Here is a 14,408-nt window from a genome sequence, read left to right as displayed (position 1 = left end):
TGTAGACGGCCCAACATCAATTATTTGCAGAAATTAAATAATTGGAAAGTATTGAGCATTTTATCTTTTGGAAGAATATTCTCATGAGTATACACATTATCTGAAAGATGTACATTTTGAGTTGAAGTTCCCTTCATGAATGAATCTTTCCACAGTACTTTGAGAGAGATTTCATTGCAAAGCAGATTTCCTTCCGTTCCTTGGACAGTTGCTTATATTAGAATGGAATTAAAATAAATGGCAAATCACTCTGTAATAAATTGTCACCACTAAAGAATGGAATTAACTTCCATTGCAAATGACAAAAATAAATATCTGATTTCTAGGTAAAGCATTCAGCTAATGGTCTGATCCAGTGCAATGATTCAGAATATGGGCAAGAAATGCAGTGGATGGTCTGTGTTTCTGTTAGTATAGGAACAATTATAGGGCCTGGTCTAGTGTTGTATGATTCTATTTCCTATTAATATAGGGAAGTAATATCTGCAATAACTCAACTCGCTCTTTTCCACTCTCCCACCAGGCGAAAGGTACAGAACTTTCAAAACGCAGACCTCTAGATTCACGGACAGTTTCCTTCCCAGCTGTTATCAGGCAACTGAACCATTCTACCAACAGCTAGAGAGCAGTCCTGAACTACTATCAACCTCATTGGAGACTCTCAGACTTTCTTTGGTCAGACTTTACTGAACTTTATTCTGCACTAAACGTTATTGACATTAATCCCCTTATCATGTATCTGTACACCGTGGATGGCTCGAGTGTAATCATGTATTGTCCTTACACTGACTGATTAACAAGCAAGTTTTTCACTGCACCTCGGTACATGTGACAATAAACTAAACTCAACTCATTTTTACAAAACTAAAGTGACAGCTGCAGAAATCTTTCACACTTGTATAATAGACCAATTATTTTACATAAGGACACATAACAATACGAGCAGAAACAGGCCACCAGGCCCCTCAAGGCTATTGTACCTTTTAATATGATATGGCTGATCTATGGTGGCTTCAACTCAAAGGGCTGTCCCACTGCGGCGACCTAATCTGCGAGTTTAGAAGAGTTTGCAGCATGGTCAACACGTCGTCCTAGAGGTCCTATGAGGTCACTGGAACTCTCCTTCATGCTCGAGGGAAGTTCCCGCATACTCGCGGCCTCAGCTAGGTCGCGGAAATTTTTTCAGCATGTTGAAAAATTTTCCGCTAGTAAAAATTGGTCGGCATGGTTCTTTTGAACTCGTAGTGCAGTGGAGTGGGGTCGCTATGTAGTTACAGGCAGTTGAGGGCAGCCGTAGGCAATCTCCTTCGCTGACCCAGTATTTTAATTGGCTCATTGGAGTTTTCAGGACCAAGGATGGCCGCTAAACTTTATTATAAGTTGCCTGGCTTCTTAAAAATGTCTCCACTCCTCCTTCTCCACCCCCCCCCCCCACCCCCCCCCCCCCCCCCCCCCCCCCCCCCCACCCCCTCCACGCTCTCTAAAGGACTTACCGTAACTGTGCAGCCATCTTTTACCTTTCTTTACATCGTGGGTGTGAATTTCAGACAGTGCTCTCCCCCCGCTTTCCCTGGCCCCCCGCCTTTGCGATGCATTGTGTGTGTGTGTGTGTGTGTGTGTGTGTGTGTGTGTGTGTGTGTGTGTGTGTGTGTGTGTGTGTGTGTGTGTGTGTGTGTGTGTGTGTGTGTGTGTGTGTGTGTGTGTGTGTGTGTGTGTGTGTGTGTGTGTGTGTGTGTGTGTGTGTGTGTGTGTGTGTGTGTGTGCGGTCGGTCGATCCAGCTCGCGGTTTCAACGTTGACGGTCAATCCAGCTCGAGGTTTGCCAGGCGAGTGCCCTCGAGCTTGAAGGTCGGAGACAGTCGCTGAAAGGTTGCGTCAGTGGGACAGGCCCTTAATCTGTGCCAGTTCCCCACAATCCTCATTTTTTTTTAATATCTTTCAATTACTTATCCATCTCAATTTTAAAGATATCTAATGTTCTGACATTCACCACCCTCACAGAATAAAACTGTGTGCAGTATTCCAAGTGTGGCCTCACCAGCACACTGTACAACTGTAAGGAAATCTCCCTATTCCTAAACTCCAAACCCTTTGTGTTTGCCTTCTTAATTACTGACTGCTAACCTTTTGTGATTCATACTTTAGAACACATTGATCCCTCTGAATTTCACTCATTTGCAGTTTCTCTCCTTTTAGATAATAATCTTCCTCTTTATTCCTCTTATAAAAGTGAAATACCTCAAACTTCCTCAAAATGAACTCTTTTTGCCAGCTTTTCGCTCAATCTCAACCTACTTATACCTCATTAAAGAATCACAATGTCCTCATCACACCTGAAGGGTCTCGACCCGAAACGTCAACTATTCCTTTTGTCTCACCTGCTGAGTTACTCCAGCTTTTTGTGTCTATCTTTTGCTTTTCCATCTACAGCACCTGCACAATGCAGAACATTATTTTAGTTTAGTTTAGAGATACTTCATGGAAACATGCCCTTCGGTCCACCGAATCCGCATCAACCAGCGATCCCCGCACATAGCACTCCTTCACACACTAGGAATCATTTACTATTTTACCGAAGCCAATTAACCTACAAACCTGCAAAGTCTTTGAAGTATGGGAGAAAACCGAGCACCCGAGAAAAACCATTGGAAGAACGTACAAAATCCATACAGACAGCACCCGTAGTCAAGAACAAACGCGGGTCCACCATGCCTCACTGTTTTCTTATTAGAAAATGTAATGAATGCTTCTTCTTATTTCAGTGACCTGTAACATCAGAGATATGCAAGTTTCTTACATTCTGGCGTCTTGTATTGCCACAATTATCAACCCAAAACATCACCCATCCATGTTCTCCAGAGATGCTGCCTAACTAGCTAAGTTACTCCAGCACTTTGTGTCCTTTTGTGTATTAACCAGCATCTGCAGTTTCTACACAATTATTGTTAATCCATTTTAGACAACCTTTCCTTCTCTTGTCCAGGTTAAAAGCCTGAACTAACTACCCGCAATCTCTCCATCTCTTCACCTCTCTTTCTTCCTTTTAGACAGTGATTAAAACCTATTTCTTTGACAAAACATTTGCAATATATTGTCCAATGTCACACCTTCTGTAGAGGACCTTGGGATGTTTGACTATATGAAAACACTGTATAAATTGACGTAGGTTACACAAAAAAGCTGGAGAAACTCAGCGGGTGCAGCAGCATCTATGGAGCGAAGGAAATAGGCAACGTTTCGGGCCGAAACCCTTCTTCAGACTTATAAATTGACGTTATTGGCTGGTGCTTAACATAGAAACATAGAAACTAGGTGCAGGAGTAGGCCATTCGGCCCTACGAGCCTGCACCGCCATTCAATATGATCATGGCTGATCATCCAACTCAGTATCCTGTACCTGCCTTCTCTCCATACCCCCTAATCCCTTTAGCCACAAGGGCCACATCAACAGTGCATTGAGAAAGTATTCAGACCCTTTCACCTTTTCCACATTTTGTTACATTACATCCTTATTCTAAAATTGGTTACAGTCATTTTTTTAAATCATCAATCTACGCACAATACCTCATAATATAAAAAGCGAAAACAGGTGTTTAGTAATTATTGCAAAATAATTAAAAATAAATAACTGAAATATCACATTTACGTAAGTATTCAGACCCTTTGCTGTGACTCTCAAAATTGAGCTTTGGTGTATCGGGTTTCCATTGATTATCCTTGAGATGTTTCTACAGCTTGATAGGAGTCTACAAGTGGTAAATTAAATTGATTGTACATGATTTAGAAAGGCACATACCTGTCTATATAAGGTCCCACAGTTGACAGTGCATGTCAGAGCAAAAACCAAGCCATGAAGACGAAGGAATTGTCTGTAGACCTCCGAGACAGGATTGTGTTGAGACACAGATCTGGGGAAGGGTATAAAACATTTTTTGGAGCATTGCAGGTCCCGAAGAGCACAGTGGCCTCCGTCATTCATAAATAGAACTTTGAAACCACCAGGACTCTTCATAGAGCCTGGCCAAACTGAGCAATCGGGGGAGAAGGGCCTTAGGATAGAGACTTACTATCATATTCAGGGAGGTGGCCAAGATCCCAATGGTCACTCTGACAGAGCTCCAGAGTTCCTCTGTGGAGATGGGAGAAACTTCCAGAAGGACAACTATATCTGCAGCACTCCACCAACCAGGCCTTTATTGTAGAGTGGCCAGATAGACGCCACTCCTCAGTTAAAGGCACATGACAGCCCGCTTGGAGTTTGCCAAAAGGCACCTAAACAAGATTCCCTGGCCTGATGAAACCAAGATTGAACTCTTTGGCCTGAATGCAAAGTGTCACGTCTGGAGGAAAACAGGCACCGCTCATCACCTAGCCAATACCATATCTACGGTGAAGCATGGTGGTGGCAGCATCATGCTGTAGGGATGTTTTTCAGCGGCAGGAACTGGGAGACCAGTCAGGATCGAGGTAAAGATGAACGGAGCAAAGTATAGAGAGATCCTTGATGAAAACCTGCTCCAGAGGGTTCAGGATCTCGGACTGGGGCAGACGTTCACCTTCCAACAGGACAACGACCTAAAGCTCACGTCCAAGACAACGCAGGAGTGGCTTTGTGACAAGTCTGCGAATGTCCATAAGTGGCCCGGCCAGAGCCCGGACTTGAACCCGATCGAACATCTCTGGAGGGACCTGAAAATAGCTGTGTATCAACACTCCCCATCCAACCTGACAGAGCTTGAGAGGATCTGCAGAGAAGAATGGGATAAATTACCCAAATACAGGTGTGCCAAGCTTGTAGCGTGATACCCAAGAAGACATGAGGTTGTAATCACTGCCAAAGGTGCCTCAATAAAGTACTGAGTAACGAGTCTGAATACTTATGTAAATGTGATATTTCAGTTATTTATTTTTAATTATTTTGCAAAAATTTCTAAACGCCTGTTTTCACTTTTTTATTGTGGGCTATTGTATGTAGATTGCTGATAAAAAAAATGAATTTAATCCATTTTAGAATAAGGCTGTAACGTAACAAAATGTGGAAAAAGTGAAGGGGTCTGAATACTTTCAGAATACACTGTAACTCCCTCTTAAATATAGCCAATGAGCTGGCCTCAACTACCTTCTGTGGCAGAGATCCAGAGACTCACCAGTCTCTGTGTGAAAAATAAAATGCCTCCTTAAAATGCCTAAAGTGGTAAGTGCATTTTCCATGCCATTTTTTTCAATATTTGTTCCCTCTTTAAATATTACTGGGTTGCCACACTATGTTTTGACAAATCACAATATAGCATGCTGTATATATGCAGGCATATGCTCTGCTCACAACACTTGTAGATTATCTAGTCTCCACCGCTCCTTATTTTCTAGCATTTCCTTCTCTCCAATTATAAACTACCACCAGATTTTCATCAGCCATCTCCATGTCTCCAAATGGCTTTTCAGTGTCAGTTCTGTCAGGAAATTAACTCATCACAGTGTGGCAGCTGCTAATTTTTACTCCTTTCATGTCAGATGAATTGTCTACCGAAGCTAATAATGAATCACCAATCCCTGATTAGAAGGTGCTTCGGAAAGGCAAAACTGCCATCTGAGCTTTATTTAAAAAAATTAAAAAATATCATCCCTGGAGAGTTTCAAATGGATTGTATTCCCTTCAACACGATGAAACAAGGATCAGCTGCCTGAGTGAGCTGTGTTCTATTTTAAATTACAGGGTAATATTACAACCTGCAGTTGAATTTCTCTCCTCTTAGCTACCTGCTCCTGTCAAGGATTAGACCTGTTGCAATGTCTACCTTTTTCAGGTTTTCCAGATCTGTTTGGCGTGCTTTGTGGGTGCAACCTTTACTCTCAGGCAACTTTTCTTCCCTTTCTACTCATGGTGTTTCCAATCCAACATGCTGATTAGACACCAGGCTTAAAGGTCAAATGCCAATTGAAGCACGGTTATTGTTCATAAATCAGAAAAGGTAAACAGCTGGGTGTCAATGTCAGGGTTCAGTCCATTTACAGGCAAGGTTAAGTGGCCAAGCCCAAACAAATCACAAAGAAGTTCGCAGGCAGGTGCAGCATGTGGTAAAGATGGCAAATGGCATATTGGCGATGAGGTTGGAGTGTAGAAAGTTATGTTTTGTTATATATATATATATATACACTGTGTTTGTGAGGCCACACCTGGAATACTGTGCACAATTCTAATCCCCAAACCTAAAAAAGAAAGCAATAGAATTGGAGACCATCTAAAGGAGATTCAGTTGGATAATCCTGGGATGAGAGGGTTGTCCTATTAAGATATGTGAGACAGGTTGAGCCTGTATTCCTTGAAGTTTAGAAGAAGGGTGATTTATTGAAACATGCAAAATCTAAAGAGGCCATGATAGGACAGCTGTTGAGATCTTTTCACCAGAGGGCGTCTGGAATGAGGCGACATGATTACAAGAACAGGGGTCGCTAATTTAAAACCAAGGTGCGTAGACATTTCTTTTCACAACGTGTGGTGATTTATGGAATTCTCTTCTTAGGGGAATTGTGCAGGCTGGATCATTAGGGGTGGAGCTAGAAACAGTTTAGACAGATCATGGAATTGAGGAAGAAAAGATTTATGAGGATACCTCGTAATTTATGAGGTTTCCAGGACTTGAAGACCTGTGCCATTGAAAGTTAGGCAGGGTTGCACTATTCCTTGGAGTGTCGAAGGCCAAGGGGTAATGTTATAGAAGGTCATAAAATCATGAGGGGAATGCATAGGGTCTTTTTCAAAGTTTAGGGGAATCAAGAACTAGAGGGCATTGGTTTAAGAGAGGAAAGATTTAATCGGAACCTGTGGGGCAATGTTTTCATGCAGATGTTGGTGGGTGTATGGAAGGAGCTACAAATGCAAGTATAAGTGTCTGCTGGGACAGGTATAACAAAATCCAACGTAACAACGAAGAGAAAATCTGGATCGAATAATTTGGTTTTGAGATAAGGATTTGTGAAAAAATTAGGAGAAACTCACTGCAGTCACCCAGCTTCAGATAACATCTCACCTGTTACTCAGTATTAGGAATGTTAACCTTGATTTTGCGTTTGTTGCCAGACTAAGACTTGAATCCAAGGCCATCAAAGAGCATGTTACTCATAAGCAGCAAGGCCTGTACTTGTACTGTTCTCTTTGCCATAAGATGCCCAGTAGCTCCCTGGAACAGAAGCCTCTTGGGATTGTTGTGGGACAGCATCACTGCTTTCAATGTGGCAGGGAACTTTGTTTACAAATTCTATCTCCACGACAACTGATGTTGACTCCTCTGTTGGTGCAGGAAGCCATGTTAGCTGCCTAAATACAGTGCTCATTATATAGTTACTTCACTGGTTCTGAAGATCTTTGGCTGTTCTGAAAGGAACAATGGGCGTCAGTTCGCTGAACAATCCAGATGAAGGCGACGGCTGGAGGCCGTGCAGTAGCCTGGGGCTCACCTGGATCGGGTGCCGCTCCATAAGACCTAGAGCGTGGGCCAGACTTTAGAAATAGCGCCAAATCTGGCAGCTCAGAAATAATTTCACTGTGTTTAGCAAATGTGAGAATAAAGTATGGTTGAACTATTATTGCACATGGACCACGCATAATGAGTTTCCAATTAACATATTAAAATATACCTGAAGACCCACACCACCAAGTTCAGGAACAACTACTTTTCTGCAAGAATCATGTTCTTGAATCAACCTGCATAATCCTAATCCCATCTCAGCAACGGAACACCATAGACCACCCCTTGCATAATCATACTTATTTTCAACTTTTTTGCACTAATGTCTTGCTTTTTGCACAGCCTTTTTATTTTCTCTGCCTTGTAGAATTTATGTATAATTTATGTGTACTTGATGTTTTTGTGTGTGGTTGGCAACTATGTGCTTGCACTGCTGGTATAGGATGATCATTGCACCTGTACATTATCATGCTTGTGCATATCATATTATTAGCTCAACTTAACTTAAATAACATACAAACATAACTGCAAAAAGGATACAATGAAACAGAAAAATGTGGAACACTTACTTAGGAAAGGAAGAACGTGACTAAAAGGAAAAAAACCTTCAAGGAAATCAGAGTGAAAGACACAATAAGTGGAGAGCAAAATGGAACAGGAGAGGGAGGGGAAGATCTCCCGTTTCATGATCTACAATTTGGCTTATCTCCAGAATTGCCAATCTCAATTGCTTTTGCTTGTCTTTATTAGGTAGGCCTGTTGTGGGAAATGGAGAAATGTATTAGGTAGGTCTGGAGAAATTATTGCCACTATGGTTGATCTCTGATTTACTGTTGGCTTGCAACAATAATTGATATTCCCATCCGTCAAGAAAGCACTTCTTAGGTTCTAGAGTTACAGAGTCATAGAGCAAGGAAACTGGCCTTTCAACCCTTCGTCAATGCCAATCAAGATGCCCCATCTAAACTAGTCCTTTTTGACCATGTTTAGTCCATATCACGGTGGCGCAGTGGCAAAGTTGCTGCCTTACAGCGAATGCAGCGCCGGAGACCTGGGTTCGATCCCGACTGTGGGTGCTGTCTGTATGGAGTTTGTACGTTCTCCCCATGACCTGCGCGGGTTTTCTCCGAGGTCTTCGGTTTCCTCCCACACTCCAAAGACGTACAGGTATGTAGGTTCATTGGCTTGGTAAATGTAAAAATTGTCCCTAGTGGGTGTAGGATAGTGTTAATGTGCGGGGATCGCTGGTCAGCGCGGACCAGGTGAGCCGAAGGGCCTGATTCCACGCTGTATCTCTAAACTAAAATAAAGCAGCTGCTTAGAAAGACTACATGGAGAAACATGTTCACTGCTAAGCTCCTTGAACATCTTGAAGAGCAGCGATATTCTCAGAATCGTTGTGTACTGCATACAGTAGGTGAAGTCTGATGTATGATGTTGCAGGATTGTATGGAAAAACAAAGAATTTCACTGCACCTAGGTACGTGTGACAATAAAATATCATTGAATCAGTCAAAGACATTATGATATCTCATGTGGTCAGTAATCCAGAGAGGTTATCCCTCCAGATTTACATTTAAAATCATAGAGAGTTACAGAGCTGTAGAGCATGGTCACAGGCCCTTGGGCCAACTTGCCATGCCGACCAAGATGCCCAATCTAAGCTAGTCCAATTTGCCTGTGTTTGGCCAATATCCATCAAATCTTTTGTATCCATGTATATGTCAAAGTGTGTTTAAAGGCTGTTACAGTATCGACCTTAACCATGTCATCTGGCAGCTTGTTGCATTTACCCACCAAGCTGAAAAAGTGAAAAAGTTGCCCCTCAGGTTCCTATTAAATCTTGCTCCTCTTTTAAGTTATAAATAATGTGATGGACTGATTTGGAATATTTTGCTCCTCTTCCTGCTCTAGCAGTTTATCTGGTTCCTCTTGGCCTTCTGAAGTAAAAACAGATGTGGGCATTAAAGTGGCACAGCAGTAGTGTTGCTCGCTAACTGCGCTAGTGACCCAGGTTCGATCCTGACCTCTATACGGAGTTTGTACGTTCTCCCTGTGACAGCGTGGATTTTCTCCGGGTGCCCCGGTATCCTCCCACTTTTCAAAGACGTGCAGGTTTGAAAGTTAATTGCCTCCTGAAAACTGTAGGATGTGAAACTGGGATGACATAGAACTAGTGTGCACTGTCCCCGTTTCTACTGTGTATCTCTAAAACTATACTAAAGAATGCTCATATTTCCCCTACTTGCTTATTTATGTTTACTCCCAATACTCTCCTGTACTAACGGCTGAAATGTGGGACATCTTGGCACTGTATGTGAGTGCTCCTATTCAAATGTTTAGACTCTACTGCAGATAGTTTTCCAGAGAGAGCAACCTGCACAGATCCAGTGTGTTCATGATTAAACATGGGCAATAGATGTGCCGTTATAATCTCCATTGAATAAAGGCGAGTGCGAAGCATATTCAGACAAATCACTGCTGAACTTTCATTAGAGTCCAAGGATAATGAATGATCAGAGTGGAATTACACGACTTGATGCCAAGGGGTGAGCACAGTTACATCTGAAGCAGCAACACTCTAACAATGGCACGTGATCCACATTGTTGCTTAAAAAGCCTTCCTGATTCAAACAATTGTTTTCCTATGTCCAAGGATCCAGGTTTAAGCTGGCATGCTTTCCTACATAGAACATTCAATGCCTGTCCCATTGAACCTTTGTGTTATCGTGCATCATTCTCGGAGCACCAAAGTTCTGATTTGCAATGCGCAGCAGCTTCAGGGTAATGTGAACAATATAGCTGGTGGTCACTTTATACCCTTCACAGCCTAGCACCCTTCTGAATGTTACTCTCTGCAAAGGATGCAATTAATATTTCTGCAACAGAATGAAACACCAAGGACTTTGCAGAGGCACAAAAATCAAGTAGATCTGAACCTATTAAATTCTTAAGAATGTATAAAATAATATTTATATGCATTTGACAGATTTAGGAGTGTATTGGTTGCTGCTCTGTGTGTAAAACACATCATATAATTATATTGTTATTCACTAATTGTACATTAAAACAGGGCTTATTTTCATAATTGGTAAACATATGAATCACTTAGAATACTGGGTTTCAGCCAAGCACCTAATTCTCTTTCTTTAAAAAAGTTTAGTCAATTTTCTTTAATTACTTGTGGTCTTGAAAATGCAAATGAAACGTATGAATTATAGAAATGTCCTTTTTTCATTCTTTCTCTCTTTATCCAGAACCTTTATTGGTACAAGCACTTAACAAAAAAAAAGAGAAACTTTTTCTTTTTCCGAAGCAAGATTAACGATTGTCAAACATAAAAGCGTACATTATCAAGTTATCTTGCATCTATTATACAGTTATACAGGCCACCTAAGCCTGTATATTTGCTCTTCCATGTCATTTAAAATGTTACCTCCTTCTGATATGCCCTGACCCTCTGTCCCCTCCTTACCAAAAAAGCAAAAGAAAACAAGCAACATGTTCACTGCAATCTTCAGGATTTATAAATTTGGGCAGAAATATCAGCATCTGAATAACCAAAAATAAATAGCTAACTACATCTAGCATTTCATGGAGGCTGGCTATGTATAACTTGCTTGAACTCATTTCTCTCTCCTCATCCTTGACAGAATCCAAAAGTAAGTTCGGAAAATGCAAGGAATACAGTTTTCCCTTCTCTCAGCTCTCCCACCCCTTTCCTTTGTCTTCTGGCTGGGCTTTTGTTCAGTTCCTGCTCCTGCTGAGTGTAAGGAAGGTAATTAAAGAAATATGTGGCAATCAATCAGTGCTTTCAGCTTTGTACCAAAGTTCTGAGGCGATTCACACTCAGGATCTTTAGTGCTCAAATGGGGAAACAAAACGTAGGTCGACTGAGTCACCCCATTAAATGATTCATTTTTTGAACTCATTTGTAAACCATGTTTCTTTTTCACTACTTTTGGTTCCCCCAGATCCACATCACTCCCTGAGACTGAGGTGATCTCAAAACTCCCCCCTCCCACCCCCTCTCCACCTGATCCACAAAGACTAAGACTGTTCTTGAGTTATTGCCAAAGTTCCCCTCCTTTTCTCACGTACACCCTTTCACCTCTCTGCGTTACCCCCCCTGGGGTCGTTCCACTTTGATGACAGCTGGGATGAGCAAATCCATACATGGAGATTGCGGAGGTACATGGCAACACACAGGCCCATCTACACTCTCCCGTGCTGCCTTCAAAAGGCATCCGGCACATACTTGACTGCGAGAGCTGTATGGTCACAGACTGTGAATTAAAAAACAAAATTCCATTGTTCCAGTGAAGTCCTCATAATAAGTTATCGCTTGTTCAATGGATATCATTCTCTCCATCACGGATTCATAGCCAGATTCCCAGTTGCAGACAGGTGCAAATGACCATGTAGTTACCATGGCATCTTTTCACTGCGTTTCTTGCTCTACCCATGGAGTGTCATGCCTCCTGGTTCCCGCCAATTTCCATTTCCTGCTGCGTTTCTGCTGGCAATTCTGTCATGACGATTTCCGACCTGGCCTCCGAGTAGCATTCTGTCAGCGCAATGGTTGTCACCGGGTGACCGAGCGACGAGACGGCGTCAGTCACCAGCTCCATCATGCCGTGTGGGTAAACCTCTGTCACCGTCCTGGTGTCTATACCTTTCACCATGCCGTGCGGCAGCTCCGTGACAAAAACGTGCGTTGCTTCCTCGGACATGTGAGCAGCGGCCCCTTGAACCATGGCCTGGGCAATTTCCTCCATGACTATTAACTGCGATATACTGCCGTCGGAGTCTATCAGCTGCACAGGGTGACCGCTGGTGGTTATCGTTTGCTCGTCACCTTCGTGCATTATGATCTGGGATGCTCCCTCCACCATGTGAGCAGCCCCCTCCTCAGTCACTATGACCTGCGTGATGCCGTCTTTCACAATGTGGCTGGCTGTCCTGAGGTCGCACATGGTGAACTGTAGTACCTCCTGCACCATGTCACTGAGAGATGCATGAGTAACAGGTTGTGCGGCAGTAACGGCAGTCGGCTGCCCGACGTCTGAAGCCACAACGACGGCTTTCATGGCTGCATTGGCGGCTTGCACCCTGTGGGAGAGCTGCTCCACACCTGCCAGCATCGCGCCTGGGAGCGGCGCGGCCCCTTCGGCGCCAGGCCCCGCCGTGCAGTACTCCCCCTTGGTGGGCTCACGGCCTCGCTGCTCAGCGGACCTGACCTCCACCGCCCCCAGCTCCGTGATGGCGCACAGTAGCGCGTCCAGTGCCGTGGGCGTGCCCGCCGACTGCCCCTCTGAGTCCTCCTGCGTCACCACCTGTTCGATGACCCGACTGGGATCAGCAAGCGTTTCCATGGTGATGGATGCATCCTCCAGGTCCCCCCCTTCGACGGTGCTCTCCACCACGACCACCTGGGTGGTGCCGGACGCCAGGTGACTTGACAGAATCTGCCCGGGCATCATGGCGCCCGCGTGTGCGGCACTATGTGACGTGGCTATCAGTTGACCGTCTTCCGTCAGGTGGACCACCTCCGTCACCTGGGTCATCTGGCCAGCCATGGCCAGCGTCTGAAGTGTCGCCGCTGCGGTAGCTTCCATAGAGGCATCGATGGGAACACCTTCTCCAAAGCTATCTTGATAGCCTTGAATAATGATGACTTGCCCGATAGACTCGGTCGGTTCCTGCTGCTGAAAGCTGCCATTGACTGAGTTGCCCACAATTTCAGTAGATTCTGCGCTTGGAGGAGCTGTTTCCACAAATTGTGCCCCGTGTCCTTTTAGTCGACACTCATATGCCTTGGAGACTATGCCTGGAATGCAGGAGAAAAGAGATATCAGTTATACTCAAAGGATCTGAAAAGTAAAAATATTTTATCCACTATAAAGCACATCATAAGCACTATATTTGTACATCGAACATACAACAGTACATCAAACGGACAGGCGCTTTGGCTGACAATGTTGCCAAGCTAAACTAATTTTCTCATCCTGCACGTGATCTATGATCCCTCCATTCCCCGCATATCCATGCCTCTTTCTAAAAGCCTCTTATACACCACTATTACATCTGCTTTGTGTAGGTACTAATGCAATGCAATGACCAATTAAAAGAAACTTCTATTTGAACATCTGTTTTATACTTCATTATTACAGAGTTCGAATAACTCAAGAAAATAGGTTTTCTAACCACACAACACCTCTGTGAAAACAGGCCCTTCAGCCCATCGTGTCCACGCCAACCAGCGATCATCCTGTGTACTAGCAGTATCCAACACACTAGGGACAATTTACAATTTACAGAAGCCAATTAACCTACAAACCCGCATGTCTCACAAGTGTGGGAGAACCGGGAGAAAATCCACACGGTCACGTACAGACTCCATACAGAGAGCACCCATAGTCAGGATCGAACCCGAGTGCCGGAGCACTGTAAAGCAGGAACTCTACCGCTGCGCCACTTTTGCCTCAATGTGCCCCACTCTTCCGACTGAGTCAAAAGTTGTGGATTCCTGAAACTGGAGAAATTGTAGCCATTTTTGGGTTAGAACAAAACTGAAGGCCTCTGATATATAATAGTCACTAATAAATGCAAAAGAGAATTTAGAGAAAATGATGGAAATTGGATCTCACTATCACAAGGAATAGGCAACAACGGTTTCAAAACTAGCAACATCTACCCCACAAAGAAAGCCAGTCTTCAGGGGCAGGGAATTGGGGAGAAATTCTGGGTTCAAGTAGGTTGCTAAATGTCAACGTCTTAAGAGCGTTAAGAGATGAGCAAGAAATGCTAGCCTTATGGTTGCCAGCGACAATTGAAAAGAAAAGCTGAAACAAATAACATTATATCAAGCTAGATAAACACAGGAAGAAGAAAGTAAGGATATGCTATGTTACTATGGCTAGCTGAGAAGGAGCTCTTGAAG

General features: G+C 43.5%; 1 protein-coding gene across 1 annotated transcript in view; it reads right to left on the bottom strand.

The window, feature by feature from the left end:
• Nucleotides 1–4,077: 4,077 nt before the first annotated feature.
• Nucleotides 4,078–14,408, bottom strand: part of LOC129696654 (zinc finger protein 407-like) — a 528,355-nt gene continuing 518,024 nt past the window's right edge. The window contains 1 exon segment of the mRNA XM_055634746.1: nt 4,078–13,295. Coding sequence (XP_055490721.1) covers nt 11,938–13,295 — 1,358 coding nt within the window. The 3' untranslated portion in view covers nt 4,078–11,937.

This window comes from Leucoraja erinacea, chromosome 4 (genome assembly GCF_028641065.1).
Source record: "Leucoraja erinacea ecotype New England chromosome 4, Leri_hhj_1, whole genome shotgun sequence".
Classification (NCBI taxonomy): Eukaryota; Metazoa; Chordata; class Chondrichthyes; order Rajiformes; family Rajidae; genus Leucoraja; species Leucoraja erinaceus.
The sequence above is the reverse complement of the archived record's forward strand: the minus strand, read 5'-3'. Positions and strand labels throughout refer to the sequence as shown.